This window comes from Phycomyces blakesleeanus (genome assembly GCF_001638985.1).
Source record: "Phycomyces blakesleeanus NRRL 1555(-) unplaced genomic scaffold PHYBLscaffold_2, whole genome shotgun sequence".
In the NCBI taxonomy this organism is placed as follows: domain Eukaryota; kingdom Fungi; phylum Mucoromycota; class Mucoromycetes; order Mucorales; family Phycomycetaceae; genus Phycomyces; species Phycomyces blakesleeanus.
This window is the reverse complement of record NW_017265135.1, coordinates 3,105,272-3,121,111: the sequence shown is the minus strand read 5'-3', so window position 1 is coordinate 3,121,111 and position 15,840 is coordinate 3,105,272. Positions and strand designations below refer to the sequence as shown.

The 15,840-nt window shown below is 37.5% G+C and overlaps 5 protein-coding genes across 5 annotated transcripts; 3 read left to right on the top strand and 2 right to left on the bottom strand.

The window, feature by feature from the left end:
- Window positions 1-1,896: 1,896 nt before the first annotated feature.
- On the top strand, window positions 1,897-6,131 carry PHYBLDRAFT_179387 (hypothetical protein; the record flags this gene model as incomplete). Its single annotated transcript, XM_018438139.1, has 9 exons — window positions 1,897-2,198; window positions 2,287-2,445; window positions 2,568-2,813; window positions 2,922-2,994; window positions 3,058-3,181; window positions 3,262-3,529; window positions 3,613-4,498; window positions 4,623-5,325; window positions 6,036-6,131. The coding sequence occupies exons 1-9, from the start codon at window positions 1,925-1,927 to the stop codon at window positions 6,129-6,131; spliced, it is 2,829 nt and encodes a 942-aa protein (XP_018298091.1). The 5' UTR covers window positions 1,897-1,924.
- Window positions 6,132-6,250: 119 nt separating this feature from the next.
- On the bottom strand, window positions 6,251-9,117 carry PHYBLDRAFT_27766 (hypothetical protein). Its single transcript, XM_018439917.1, has 10 exons — window positions 8,965-9,117; window positions 8,785-8,902; window positions 8,482-8,666; window positions 8,115-8,319; window positions 7,788-7,943; window positions 7,547-7,670; window positions 7,303-7,463; window positions 7,031-7,179; window positions 6,634-6,942; window positions 6,251-6,527 (listed from the first exon to the last, which is right to left on the bottom strand). Exons 1-10 carry the CDS (start codon window positions 9,060-9,062, stop codon window positions 6,389-6,391), a joined length of 1,644 nt encoding a protein of 547 aa, XP_018298090.1. The 5' UTR covers window positions 9,063-9,117; the 3' UTR covers window positions 6,251-6,388.
- Window positions 9,118-11,050: 1,933 nt separating this feature from the next.
- Window positions 11,051-11,697, top strand: PHYBLDRAFT_93918 (hypothetical protein; the record flags this gene model as incomplete). Its single annotated transcript, XM_018443841.1, has 3 exons — window positions 11,051-11,228; window positions 11,320-11,427; window positions 11,501-11,697. Coding segments are annotated over 3 exons (483 nt in total), but the record flags the coding sequence as incomplete, so codon positions are not given.
- Window positions 11,698-11,804: 107 nt separating this feature from the next.
- On the top strand, window positions 11,805-12,485 carry PHYBLDRAFT_102050 (hypothetical protein; the record flags this gene model as incomplete). Its single annotated transcript, XM_018427660.1, has 2 exons — window positions 11,805-12,061; window positions 12,143-12,485. Coding segments are annotated over 2 exons (600 nt in total), but the record flags the coding sequence as incomplete, so codon positions are not given.
- Window positions 12,486-12,531: 46 nt separating this feature from the next.
- On the bottom strand, window positions 12,532-14,454 carry PHYBLDRAFT_105693 (hypothetical protein; the record flags this gene model as incomplete). The annotated part of the gene is made up of 7 exons (XM_018427914.1): window positions 12,532-12,593; window positions 12,696-12,767; window positions 12,832-12,924; window positions 12,979-13,216; window positions 13,292-13,350; window positions 13,416-13,496; window positions 13,566-14,454. Coding segments are annotated over 7 exons (1,494 nt in total), but the record flags the coding sequence as incomplete, so codon positions are not given.
- Between the last annotated feature and the right edge of the window lie 1,386 nt (window positions 14,455-15,840).

The window sequence follows — 15,840 nt, the reverse complement described above, 5'->3', positions numbered from 1 at the left end:
CTTTTTATACTATTTTGATGGCCTATTTGGTTACAGCTAAACTCATTTTTAAACAATTTTTATTATTATTATTATTTTCATTTTATATAATATTTGTACCCATATAATTTGCACTTAATAATACTAATAATAATAAAACACAAAATAATAATGATAATAATAGTAGTAATATTTGATTTGCTGCTGTACCACTTTATCAAAAGAGAAAATCAAGTAGGTCAAAGCATTTCAAAGCATTTCTTCTTTCCCTTTCTTTTCTTCTTTCCTATAGACATATATTTGTTTATCCATTGTCCTTAATAATAAATGTAATGGGGTGATGTCGGACTCTTCTTTTTGGTAGCTTGACAGGCGACAATATAATCATCCCACAAAAAAAAATAGAGAAATAGCAGAAATATTTATTGTGTACTTAATAGCTGTCTATTTATCAAGACAACTCTACAGACTATACATTTAAACATTCAATTAAAACCAAAAGCCAAAAATAAAGATAGATATCGTGTTCTATTTTTCTGTGACCGAGTCTGGACATCCTTTAATGGGATGTTACATGTCTAAACAAATACAACAAAAAAAGTGACTTGTTCTTCAAAGAAAAAGAAGAAGAAAAAGAAAAAGCAAAAAGCAAAAAAAAAGGTGAAGTGGATCTCCACAGCAACCTGTACAACCGTGTCACACTATCTTGAGCTACACATAGCCTAGAACATATGGGAGAATGATTACGCTAGAGATTATAAAGTATATACTATTCTCTCCATTTGTTATGTTATGTTTATTTGTTTTTTATATATGTATATATTTGTGTGTGTATATAAAGTATGTATACAATGATCCTTATCAAAGCAATTAGATCTTTGTCCGCCTACAAATACATATGTATAGGTAAATGTATGTACACGCTACCTTTCTCTCTTCTGTACTACGCAGAAGATCAAAAAGAGACGATTTCCATGATAAGACATCACCATTTTTAAAGAAAATAACAATAACAAACAATGCAGGTTAACTTTTCTTTCTTTATTTTGTTTCTATAGCAACAGATTAAATCCCAAGTTTAATATACATGTGTAAATATATACAGGCCTACATATACATATGCTTTAACTATTTGAATAACACACAAACATACACATACACGTACACATACGGATTAATTGTCAAAGTTTTGTGTAGATAGCCCAAGGAATGGTCTCAGACTGTGTAACAAGTGTGCATCATTAAATAAATAAATAAATTAAAACAAGAAAATGACTCTATCAAGGCAGATTTTTTTTTTCTTCCAAAATATAATAAAATAAAAAGAATCACAATCAAATTTACAATCGAAATGACAGCTACATATTAAAGTTTCAATTACAGATATGTAATTCTAGGTATAACTCTATGCAACTTTGTGTAATTTCGATTGTAATTTTCACTTGATCGGTAATTAGTTTCGACCCTTTCGCTCTCTCTCTCCCCCTTTGTGGTGTCTAAATTCTGAGATGATTTTCAAATCCAAAATAAATATATATCTCGGCATGTTTCCATGTTTGATAATAATTATACCATTTGCTAACCCAATATTCATCATCCTGACTCTATTGCCTTGCACAGAAGTTGCGGAAATTCGCCTCCTTCACTTCCAAAAAAAAAAAAGAACCCTGCCTGGGCTTATTTTCTTGCCCTTTTTATAATTATTTTATAAATAATTAGTCAATATTATGTGGCGCTATGACTAGCAAATAGTGGTCTTTCATTCAAGCGGTAAGAAAATTTACCCGGCTATACTTTACGCTGTATATACATCCCCTTCATTATCTCTTTATACCCCCCTTTCTTTCCCTCTCTCCTTTGCTTTCTTCCTTCCTTCCTTCCTTTTTTTGTTTTTGTTTTTGTTTATTTTTTTCTTTTACACTGCATTTTACGCGCGTTGCTTTTCATGGCAACACTACGCAAGAAATCAGGAAGTTCTGGAGCAACACTATACGCGTCAGACGTTGCAGAATCACTGACATCTCGACCTGGTGCCTTAGCTTCATGGTTCAGAATCATCGTATACTGTCTCCTCGCAATTGTCATCGCAAAACACCTTCACTATAGACTACCAGAACCAAAAACCCACAGAGGCATTAACCCTGAAACTGGCTTAAATGAGTTCTCAGAATATAATGCCGTAGAAACAATGGCTTATCTTAGTGAAACCATTGGTTATCGTAAGTCTAATAAGAATACAGTGGCGCACGACTCTGTGCGTTTGTCCATGTGCTAAGCCGTGAACACATTTTTATTTTTGTTGCTTAGGTATTGTTGGTACTACAGAGGAAAAGCAGACGTTTGAATATTTGGAAGGAGTACTCGATTCACACAAGAAAAAGGCTCAGGGCATCCCTGGCGCACCAAAGTTTGAAATGTGGGTTCAGCAGGAGACTGGTAGTCATCGTTTTGATATCCTAGACAAGAGTAAGTACCTGTGTGTGGTTGTGTTTGTGTCTATAATTGAAGGGGTAGCTTCCAAACCACAGACAAATACACAAATATACAAAAAAAAGAAATACTGGACTTTGTGCTAATATTTCAAATAGTGGTATTAAAGCAGTACGTAAATGTGACAAATATTATCGTACGTTTGTCCTGCCCTGAAGACAGCACAATTGGACAGAATGACAGAAGCTGTGAGAAAAACGCAATTCTGATGAACTCTCATTTTGATACTACTCTGGGCTCACGCGGCGCGAGTGATGATGGATCTGGTACTGCCGTGATGTTAGAGATTATCCGTGTACTCAGTCAACGCGACTGGACTTCTTACAAAAACTCAATTGTGTTTTGTAAGTAATGGATAAAAAAAAAGTCCATAAAACATCTAGGTTTCATTTAGCTTATTCTTATCTCTCTCATTGTGTGTGTGTGTGTGTGTGTGTGTGTGTTTGGTTTAGTGTTCAACGGTGCAGAGGAAACATTACAGGACGCTTCTCATATGTTCATCACAAAACATGCTCTCAAGGATACGTAAGTTTTAAAAGTGTTAATAAAAAAAAACAAAAGACTCTAAATACTAATAGCATCAGACAGTATTCGTGCTGTGGTAAACATTGATTCTTGTGGTACGACTGGCGCTGAAATTCTATTCCAAGCCAACTCAAGGGAGATGATTGAAGCCTATAAACAAGCACCTTATCCCCATGGAACTGTCATGGTAACCAATTTTCTTTTTATTTTCTGCCTTGAGACTCATTAATGATGCCAATTCTAATCTGTCAAACAATAATTTAACAGGCCAATGATGTATTCCGGACTGGGCTTATTCTTTCAGACACCGATTTTAGACAATTTGTACAATACGGAAACCTTACTGGCATTGACTTGGCCATTTACAAGAACTCATACTTGTATCACACCCACCTGGATATTGTTGAGCATCTTGAGCCTGGAGCTATTCAGCATCTTGGGGAAAATACATTGGCTATTGTGAACTATCTAGCATTGAACACCACTATGGATAATATTGAGCAGGCCAGTGACGTAGTTTTCTTTGATATTCATGGTAATTAAATTTATTATTTTGTGTCATTTATAATATGAGCTTTCGATTTATTATTTTAGCCGATAATTAATGGTGGATTTTAGGTCTTTTCTTTGTTTCATATTCATGGAAAACTGCCTATATTCTTCAAACTTCGACTGTAATCATCAGTCTTGTTTTCTTTGCCTACACCGTCAAAAATACCACCAAGTCATCGCCTTATAGAACAGTGGGAAATATTCTCATCTCATATGTCAAGTCTATATTCTCAATCCTGCTCAGTTTGTTGGCTTCCTTGCTTTTGCCAGTCACAATTGCTCTACTAATTACTTCCGATTTTATGGGACGCAACATGTGTTGGTTTGCAAGAGAATGGTATCCCTATCTCATATTTGGTCCTATGTCATATATTGGTGCTTATGGCGCACAATATCTTTCGTACTATCTGCCTGGTCCTCAGCATGTGGATATGGAATACGGCACACTTATTTCCATCTTGGCATTCTTTATAACCTTTACTGGCTTCACTACCCAGACAGGGATCGCCAGTTCTTATCTCCTGTGGATCTACAGCTTTATTCTTCTTGCTGCCTGTGCTGTTAACGATCTTTACCTCACTTCGGGCCAAAGAAGAGACAAGATCCGTCAACCCAAGGTTCATAAGCTCACATATCTCTTCACTGTATTCCCAATCGCTCTCTTGTACAACGGCTACTCGTACTCTCTTATCGATATTTTTGTTCCCCTCACTGGACGCATGGGTGTAGATGCTCCTGTTGATTTGATTGTCTCTATCATGTTTGGCATGGTGACATTCATGACCACTCTCCCTACACTCGCTCATGTCCATCGTTTCGGAAAGAAGTTTCTTGGCAAGATTATCGTCTTCCTTGTCGCAATACAAAGTTTGGTGCTTGTATCTGTCATGATTAGCGGAGGAAAATATGGAGGTTGGGCATTCCCTTATGATGAACTTCACCCCAAGAGAATGTGAGTTTTTATGCTTTATAATTATATATATCAAATAACATACATTTAGAATTTCTGGAAACAATGAATATTAACTGCTTCTCCTACCTTCTTTTATTTATTTTTAAAATAATAATAATAATAGTTACATTCAGCATCTGAAGAACCTTACTTCGGGAGAGATGTCAATTGGTCTTGCTGAAGCTGACTATGGACCTTACATCCATAATATTGTGGACACTATCGAAAACAAGCTAGAAGCTGCTCCCATTCGTCATGTTAAGCTTGAAGGTGAAAATGACTGGGATGTTGTGTATCCTTTTAGCGCATTCTTGGGTGGCTACAAGTTTGATTCTACGGCTTTTATTCGCTCCAAGATTTCGGATAAGGAATTAGCCGACACACCAAATCTTCTCAGTCTAGTCGATGGACCCTTCCCTTCACTTTCGGTACACGATGACACCTACGATCCTCAGACCGGGATACGTACCTTTACTGTTGTCTCCCTATCACCCGGCTATATCTGGAATGTGATCAGCTTTGATGGAGCTGTGGTATCTTGGAGTATTGAGGGCGAAGAACCTCAGGAGAATTCTGCTCACTACATAGTCCGCCAAATCACTGGCCATGGCAATGATGGCTGGAAGTTTACCTTGTCAGTCAAGGTCCCCGAATCAGAAAGTGCATTGGCAGAAGCGGGAGAATGGAAGATGAGATTCCAGTTTACTGGATTGGAGACCGAGAACTTTGCTGGCTTGGGCGCAGAACGCCTGGTAGGTGGTGTAGGTGTTCTGACAGAGCTTCGTAAGGCAATGCCGATTTGGACGACACCAACCTGGCTGAGCTCGGTAGTTCAAGTCTGGCATTTGTAACTATGTATACACACGAAATAACTTTGAAGAGTCGTACATTTGATGATTTATTATTGTGTATATATGTGTGTATACATCTATAGATGCACTCACTCATTCACTCACTCACTCACTCAATCATTTATGTAATACTTATATATACACACATACATATGTGCTGATGTATAAGAGAGTGTGTGTGTTTATATGTATTCAACTTGATATTACTAGACTTTTGAGTAAATAAAGCATTAGATTATTTTCTTATAGAGATGTACTGCACAATAAATGATAGCTAGCAATGTAGGGATTTATGGAACCTTTTTCATTTTGCTAAGCAGTAATAAAAAAATGAAGCTGACTCTAATCTTGTGGTTGTGGGTGCCAATATAGCTGTGTAAAGCTCATGTAAAAGAAGACTATGTATTAAATGGCCTGGGTATTTTATTTGAAATAAATAAATAAATAAATAAATAAATATTTTAGAAAGAATGGAAAACGACAAGATTCGTTTATTAAATCCATTAAATATACTAGTATTTTCAGGATGTAGTAGTCAAATAATCATCTCTTTCTATCTTCGATATATTATAACAACCAATTTAATCAGTTTAAAGAGCAAAAGTCAAAGACACCAATACTGTGAAATAAATGTGTTTGCAGGGGAGGGGGGTATTTGTTGGAGAATATGTGTACTCCATATACAGACACAGACACAGGCACAGGCACAGGCACAGGCACAGGCACAGGCACAGGCACAGGCACAGGCACAGGCACAGGCACAGGCACAGGCACAGGCATAGGCACAAATATATGTATTGTGTATCTGTATGAGCTATAGTCTTCTCTTATGTTCCACTCATTCAGAGACTTTTGATTAATCTGATCCTATCAACAGGTCTGGACAAACAAACAAGCAAAATATATTATGGGATATTATCTTTTCTGATGTTCTTTATTTGTGGTTTGCTATGCTTTCTGCTGCTGTTGCTGCTGTTGTTATTGTTGTTATTGTTGTTTTGTTCTTTATGCTACCTTGTGCATATGTGTATGGGAATATTTAAGACGACAAGGGACGACCACCAACACCACCAGCGCGGTCATAAACAAGCTGAGCTACCTTGGATGCAAGCTCATCGGTTTCAGCACGGGTGGATGCCTCAGCATATACACGAACAGCGTCCTCAGTTCCAGAAGCACTGATTCGTATTAAATAAATAAATACATATGTTAAGTAAATACATATACACACAAACGCGTATGTGTACTTATAATACTACGAATGAAACAAAATAGAATTCTTACCGAACGAAAGATCTGCCGTTGGCATACTTTGCTACAAGAGCATCGATTTCTCCCTGAAGACCGACAGGTTCAACAAGCTGGCGCTCAGCATTTGTGGTCTTGAAGATGTGTCTGTCTTTAACAACAACCTTGACAAGACGGTTGGGGAGGTCAGTGTAAGCCTGGTTCCACTCCTCACAGGTCCACTGACGGTTAGTGAGGATGGTCTCGACCAAAAGCATATCAGAGATAGCATCACCGACAGTCTGGTTAATCAACTCTGTCAAAGCCTGGAGCTGATCAATGGCATGTTTTTGTGCAGGTGTCTTACTATATACATACATACATACATACATATATATATCGTTAATATAATGTAATATAAGATATTGAATTGGCGTTAATTTTAATTTCTTACGCTTCAGTAGTCTTGATTGTGTTGAGAGCTTCAGGGCTAAAGAGAACAGTTCCGTGACCGTTGGCTTCAAAGTAAACACCAACATCGTACTTCTCAGCCTCGTGGTGAAGATGCTTAACGCCAGTTGATACACAAGAGACAGGGACATTCTAAGAGGTTTACAAAATGTTATTATTAAGTCAGGTTATTTCTTTTTGTTCTACATATTCTCTCCCTCTCTTTCTCTCTCTTATTAAACACCAAATATAAATAAATATATATTTTAAACTCACCAATACTTTGGTGAGATAGTTTGTGGAACTTCCGTTGGCATATGCGGTTTGTACGACACCGACTTTGATGGAGCTAATACCAGCATCGTGGACGAGTTCCATGATAAACATGGCAGCAAGACCAGCAATCTTGTCACCATCCAACAGTCTGAATGTACCGTCTAATGACCATAAGATATTAGTATCAACAGCGCGCATGAGCAAGTGTGTGTGTGCTTTTAAAAGTGTTATGAACTAAGCTTACTAGAGTCAACAAAGTAGTAAACAATACGATCGGCATCGCCATCATATGAACAGAATCTGCTTCCGGGAGCAATCTTGGAACCGGGAGGGGCTCTCTGCTGGGTCTTTACGTAATCAGCACCACACTACATTATAATACAACGAACGGGACATAACAACCGTTAATAAATACACCCAAGTCGCTTTTATTATTCTTCTTTTTTGTGCTGTACATTAGCCTTTTAATTATCTGATAAACTTACATCTTTGTTGAGCTTGCCAAGTGAGGTGACATCATCGTTCATGATGTTTACAGACAAGACATCTTCGGGGAGGTAACGGAGAAACTCACGGAGCTTGGGAGCACCAACACCATTAGCGCAGTCAACAGTAAGAGGAGAAAGACGAGACTTTCCTTTCTACAGATGTAACAAAAAGAGATGAGTATTTTATTTTATTTAAGGTTTTATGATCTCACCCCCTCCCCCTTTGCGCATCTCCTAATTCACCCACACTTCCATCCCCTTGATTTTTAGTTTGATTATTATTCTTTAGAGCAAAAAGAAACCCCTTCACCCCTTCAAACTTACAACTGAAGTCTTGAATGCCTCGGAGAGCTTCTTGTAGTAACCTTCTTCAGTGGGCTCACCATAAGAGTCACTGGTGTTGGCTGTGTTAATGCAACGAACAAGATAGTGAAGCATGGGAGTGGTCTTTAATCCAAAGTTTGTGGCCTTAGCACCCGAGACCTCCAATCCGAGCTCGAGACACTTGACAAGCTCAGCACAGCTTGGTCTGATCAATATTGAAACAAAAGAAAGAATTTAATATCTGAGCAAGTATATCGTGTGAACATACGCGCACGTACACACACACACACACGTATGTATGCACGCATACATGCAGACGCGCAGGCACAGGCACAGACGCACAAACGCGCGTAGCATAAAAAAATACCTTGTGTCATAACCGTAAATAACAGCAGCAGGAGCTTCAGTGTCGATCTTGTTTGCAGCAACGATTTCCTCGACTACTTCAGCCAAAGCATCACCACCCTTTGCGTTTGCGAGGCTGGTAGCATAACCTTCCCAGGACTGCTCGAGCATCTCGCCTCGAGGATCGACCAACTTGACACCATTGTCCTTAAAGATTTATTGTTAGTTTAAGTTTGTGCTGAACAATGTATGGATCGATAGATTGATTGATTGTTTGATTGATTATTTGATATCTCCTGTCATTCAAAATATAAATTATGCATACCTCTTCTGGGTTGTGGGAAGCAGTAATCATGACACCAATAGTGGCACCACCGAGCTTCTTGGAACGAAGGGTAGCCAAGATACCAACCTTGTACATAACTGAATCCAGCAACTCAGCCCTGAAAAAAAAATCATAAAGTCGCGTTAATATTTCATTAGTTTTAACTGTTGCAAAACATACTTTGTACGGAATCCAGCAGTTCCATAGGTGTAGGTGTAGGACTCAACCTTGTGAGCAATAATGTTGGATTTGATGGAGCTGTAGTCAAAGGATGTCATTGTGAGATTTGGTGATGAATAAAGATGAGAGAGTAAGAGTGTGCGTGTGCGTGTGAGAGAGGGAAAAGAAAAGTCAGAGAATCGTCTAGTTTTGTGTCCTTTTTTTAAAAATAAAAATAAAAATTAAAAATAAAAATGGAGCCAAAAATAGCATAGAAAGTGTTCGGTATTTTAATATATACCAGCATGCACCCTCATAAAAGGAAAATAGGCTGAAGGGGTAACTCGATTTGGAAGCGCTCCGAGTGTCTAAACCTATCTGAATAGCGGAGTTTATACGAAACGTGGAAAAATAAAAAAAAATTATAAAAGCACAGAGGTCTGTTCTGGTGCAGCAAACTATTGGAAAGCTTTGACTGCCCTGCACTGTTTAAAGGTCTCGACAACCAGCTATGGCGAACACTGTACTTTGAGGCTATAAATCTATAAATAGAACAACTGAAAGATGAAAATTAAGAATGAAATTCATATACAACTATATATTGGCATTAGCATATAATTACTACAAACCACAGGCTGGGATTTTCTTTATGTTTTATATGGTTGAAAACAGAGATCAAGCTGGGTTACCCTGTTCTTCGTGTATGTGTAGTACACTACAGGGGGGTAGGGATGTCCTTTCAGTCTGGGTACCATTATATACAATCCTTCATAATATTTGATATTGCAAAAGACAACCAATTTTAGTATGTAGAAACATACTAGTCAACGTCTTGTATTCTAGAAAAGTCGGCCTTATTTTTCTCTGTCTGAAAAACTGTACCATGACAACTTCTTCCTTTTCAGCAATAATAATAGAGCTATGTATATAAAGATCTGGTCTAACGCCTTGATATTTTTATTATATCCTTTGATAACACGCTCTTGGAATTATACATAAGAATCATGCATAGTGTAGTCGGATTCTCTTCTCAATTTTAATTGACAGACATGTACATAAAATTCCGCCCCTCTCTCTACTTTATTATTTCTCCAATAGCTTGGTAAGTTTACTCTTGGACCTAAACTTTCATAAATACATTTTTAGCCTTTTATTTCCTTTCCAACATATTCTCTATAAGCTGTCAAGCCAAATGTTCTATTGATCTTAAATACTTAAACCGGCTGATATTAATAATAAAAGGTTATTCAAGAAAATCAAATAATTCATCACTAACTTCTGTTCTAGGAGTATAGTCTGAAATACTAAAGCTTATTATCACAAGAATACTATCCAGTGACAGTAGAAATATGCATGTTTGCACTAAATTGCTACCCAAATAATAAGTGAAAAAGATCTGTTTCAATTTGTTACTTTTCTTATTTTTATCCAAATTCTCGTATTGCATATCATTAAACACAAATCAGTAGAATAGTACATTTTTACTCCTTTTTTAAACTTCTATAACTGTGTATCATACGGATTTGGCTTTTATTTTTGATAAAGTTATTTATTATCAACAGCAGTACTAGAAGACTTTTTTTTTCTTTAAAAAAGCGCTAAGGTTCTTGGTCCAAATTCCCGAGAATGCTATAAGTTCTACCTGTTGCCTCATATAACATATATCTTATAATAATTAACGGTCAAATAGATTGGCATGTCATAATAGATAGAGAGTTATATAGAGCAAAACCGAATTTAATTAAATACACAAAAACGTGGCTTAGAGAGCCCTTAGCATCAACCCAAAGACTTAATCCCTTCAACAGCCCAAATACATGTTTGTCTATTCTCTCTCCTTCTATATTTTAATTTGATTGGAAATATGACTAGATACGCTTATTTCGATATTGCAATTGGTGACATTACTCGGCATGAAGATGAATGCTCTCGTCATGCCAGTGTGAAGAATTGGGTCACTCAATGGGGAGCAAGTTATGGATTTTCCAGCAATGAGCTTGATCAAATATCATCTACCGAAAAAGACACCTTACGAGACATCCTTGCAAATGATCCTACTGCACAGAATGAGGCATGGCTAGTAGATCCTCCCCAGAAACTGAGGGGTGGACGACTTGTTATTGAACTTTTTGACAAAGACTGTCCTAAGACCTGTGAGAACTTTGCTACACTTTGCAAAGGTGGCAAAATCGGGAAAAGTTCAAAAAAACCACTTCACTACAAGGGAACTTTGATGTTTCGCCTTTCCCCAAACTTTATGGTTCAAGGTGGTGATGTAACAAGAGGTATAGTACTAATGCTAGTTTTAATAAAAAAGCAAGAGCAAAAGCAAAAGATAATAATAATACAAATCTTACAATTGATGTTGAAAATAAGGTGATGGATCAGGAGGAGACAGCATATATAATGGAAAATTTAACGATGAGAAGCCAGGCTTATCAAAGCAATATTCGCAGTGTGGAATGGTTGCTATGGCAAACTCTGGTATGCAACTATTAATAATAAGCTTCCATGCTTTGCAAAATGTCTCAAGTCGTTAAACTTGTATCGCACTTAGGCAAGAACTCGAATACATCTCAGTTTTTTATTACTCTTGGAGATAAAGACACGAATCCAGCTCAGTTTGGAAAGATTAACGGCAAATATGTTATATTTGGTCGTGTAATTGATGGCCTGGAGGTTTTGACTGAAATCAACAATGTATCAGTTCAGGGCGAGAAACCCCTCACTAATATCACTATTGTGGACTGCGGTGACGGAAAATGAAAGACGCTTTGAAAAAAGAAAAAGAAAAAACAATTGAACAGAATCTCGAAACATCTTAATTCGCAACCATGACCAAACAAAATATAGTCGTTCTTATGGCAGCCGCCCTCTCAGATACTAGAGGAATCGGGTACAAGCAAGACTTGCCCTGGTACATTCCAGCTGATACTAAATGGCTTAATCATGTGACTACAAAGAAATACGTCGACACCCCATTGAATCGAGTCGATGATCAAGACTGGCACAATGTTGTGATTATGGGACGTCTGTCTTGGGAATCGATTCCTATGCGAGGAATTCCAATGGAAGACAGATTTAATATTGTTGTTTCACGTAATCCAGATTACAACATGTCAGTAAGCATAGGCTAGTCTCAGTTATCAAAACTTTCTCAGAATCTGTGTTATATTTTGTCGTATTTTGTCGTATAAAGATATGCTGTAGACAAGTTTCGCAATGTTTCCCTGTCAAACAGTATTTCCCAAGCTCTCTCAGACGGGATTGAAGAAAGCCAAAAGACGGGTGGGCGTATCTTTGTCCTAGGCGGCGAAAAAGTCTACGAGGAAGCCATGGTCTTGCCTCAGTCCACACACATATTGTTGACACTTATTTACACCAAAGAACCCATCGAGTGCGATACCTTTATGCCACAGATAGATCTCAGAATATTTCGTCTTGCAAGCCATGAAGAATTAGAAGCATTCATACAAGAAATTGTTCCAGAGGGAATACAGAGCCATGAAAATCTCGATTATGAATTTCTTCTTTATGTACGTATATGATTGTGTGTATGTGTATGTGTATGTGTGTATTTTCTTTTCTTTATTCGCTTTCTTGTTCTTGTTCTTCTGCAAATACCGGTTTAGGCTGTGTTGATTTGTAAACTGAAATAAAATAAAATAAAACACAACGCAACATAAGATTATTATTCATTGTAAAAGAATTAATATCCAGCGATTATAGCATAATTAAATTATTTTACTTACCATTACTGACCCACATGGGATCTTTCTCAGCAGCATCTGCATATCTGAGAAGTGCCTCTCGAGGGTCCTCGTCTGAAAGAAATATAAATATAAATATAACGGACAGACTGGATTATTTTTTAGCTGCTCAGCTTACCTCTTGTAGTGTCTTTAGAAAAGCCAGCAATTACAGCCTGCTGCTCGTTCAAACCAACTCTTCCACCCTTTCCAGGTCCATTGACAGGCATTTCTATAACTAGCGTCAGTATCTCTGGCCAATTTTTTTTTGCAAAGTGGTTCATACCTGGACGATGAGACACCTTTGGGTCTCTTCTCAGTTTCTCTCTCTTTCTTTTAGAGCTTCTAGGCTCATCATCTCTGAACATTGGGAGGGCATGAGGTGTAATAATTGGACGATCGATTTCATAGTCATCCACTGCACGTTTCTTGGCTTCCTTTACGACGCACAGTTTGGCACCACGGACAGAGTGAGTTGGGCTATAAAATACACTCACGGTACCATCGGCACTTCCTGTCACAATCTAGAAATTATCAATAAGATACATATAATTAAATTAGAATTATTGATTTGATTAATAGCATTAATAGTACGAAACACTTACTTGATTAATGCGAGGGTGCCAGAGAACCTTAACTACACTTGATTGGTTGACACCTGGGGTATAATGTGTTAAAATAAAGTAAAAAGAGGAAAAGAAAGATTTTTTTAATAATACTTACTCATTGTTCTTCTGATCTCGAGTGTTTCACGATCCATCATGACTAACTTTCCGTACCCTTCTCCTTTGGGTACAGATGTGCCTACAAAAACATATACATACACATGTCAGATATCAGACTTCACAGTCATTCATCTTTTTTGAACCTCACCTGTCAGGATAAGGCGTTCGTCAGGACTAAATATCACATTAGCCTGAGGGTTGACAACCTCGAGATTGTAGGCTGTACGCACTGGTTTTTTGATATTACGAGTGTCCCACAGCTTCACAGAGTCGTCACCACCGCGAGTTACCAAAGTATGTCCATCCCGAGAAAAGACCACGGAAGATGTTTCAGATTGCTTTTGGTGAGCATCAGGAACAGCCATAACAGGTCTCAAAAACGAACTCGAAGTGTCCCACAAATTCAATGTACCATCTTGAAAAGCACCTGCAATCGTTTTTCCATCATGACTATAAGACACAGCAGTTGCAGAAGAGCGACCACCTCGCTCGCGTGATTTGTAAGGAATGACAGCTTTTTGTCTACGCTTATTATCAACATCCCATAAACGAATGGTACCATCTTGCGAAGACGTAATAAATGTCTTGCGATCTGTGGGGTGCCATGCACCACCTGTCAGTGCTCCCACATGTCCATCGGTATGGCGCAAATCACGAATATAAGGATCTCCTTTCATGTATTCACACAGCTCAAGTCCATTGCGATCATATAGCTTGGCACGGGCACTACCAGTAATTGCCAAAAAAGAATCACCAGTGAGAGAGTACAGAACATCATGCACCTGATGTCCAGGACATGGCTCGAGGGTACGGAAAGGACGAAATGACTTGTCCATACCAGAGAAATCCCAGAATTTGACTTCGTAGTCATATCCACCTGTAATTAGACGCGATCCCGAAGGATCCAGAGTCAATGCTGACACTGTTCTTTGATGATCTCGTAATCTGATTTCATGAGTAATGGGAAGTACGTCCGAAGATGCCTCAACTTCCTCATTGTCGTCATCGTCGTCATCGTCTTCATCGTCTTCATTATCATCGCTTAGCTCTTTCTCTTTAGTAACAGATTTATTTGATCCTTGACTTGTTTCGATGCGTGCTCGCTTGTCACCTGCTGGAATTAGATCCTAGAATTGGATCATTTTTAGATGAGGCAGTTTCTTTATATTACTACTTTTATTTACACTGTCGCTATTATTACCTCTCTCTTGGTCTTCTCAAACTCTAGCGACACATCCTTCTCCTTCTTTTGTTTTCCGAATGAAGTTGGTAAAAAGTCACGCAGAGCATCCCAATCACCGTTTCCGGAAGTCGCTTTACTAGCTACAGGAGTCTTTTTCTTTGCTCCGAATGATTGAGGAAAAAGGCTTGAGAGATCGTCATTCTGTAAATAATGGGAAATGCTTTAGTGGTAATAATTAAGCATTAATGTACATACGAATCCAGACATGACAAACAAGAACAAGCGTTTATTAAAGCTGTCATCAAACAAAATTGAACTGCATTTTATCTGCACGTGATTTAAAAATCACAAAGTTTCTGTTCATCTTGCCGTTTAATACGGAGTTTACAGATTTAGAAAGCCTAAGGAAAAAGGATTTTGTAAACACCTTTAGGTAGAGAAAACCTTATCATACTCTTATAATTATACCTCTTGGGTAAAGCACAATGGTTATTATTATCTTGATAATACTCTGCGGTAATTGATTATAGAACCTGGCATACGCGCAATGCGAATGATTTTTGGTCTACACAGCTTTACTGTCGGGGTTTTAATCAATATCGTTTTTTGGTGTAAATATCGAAAGCGTTATTTTTAAATATGTTAATATCTTCATCAATATTTGGCTGCTGCTGGTCAAACATGTACTGACCATCATCAATTCACTTGCGCAACAACTTTACTTAATAGAAAAAATACGAATTTTCGATTTTTTTTTAGGTGTATGTCCTGAGGGAATATTGGGATCAAACATGGTTAATGTGGTGTAAATATCGAAATCGTTACTTTTAAATATGTTGATATTTCCATGAATATTTGTCTCTTTTTGGTCAGACGAGTACCGTCCATCATCAATTAACTTGCTTAATAACTTTACTTAAAAGAAAAAAAACACGGATTTTTGATTTTTTTAGGTGTATGTCCTGAGGGAGTTTTGGGATCAAACATGGTTGTGTACTGCAAATATCGAATTTTTTATTAGTAAATGATTTTTTAGATTGAAAAAATAAGATATTTTGACCAATATTTGAGCAATCAATATCAAACAAATTCCATATGGTGGATAGTTATGTGTCCAACCAGGTTATATACACATATAAAAGTGGTTTGCATAGCCAATTTGGAGCTATAGCTAATTTTATTGATATATATTTATACAAAGCTACTTAATATTCATAGCGGAAAGTATTACATTATATAG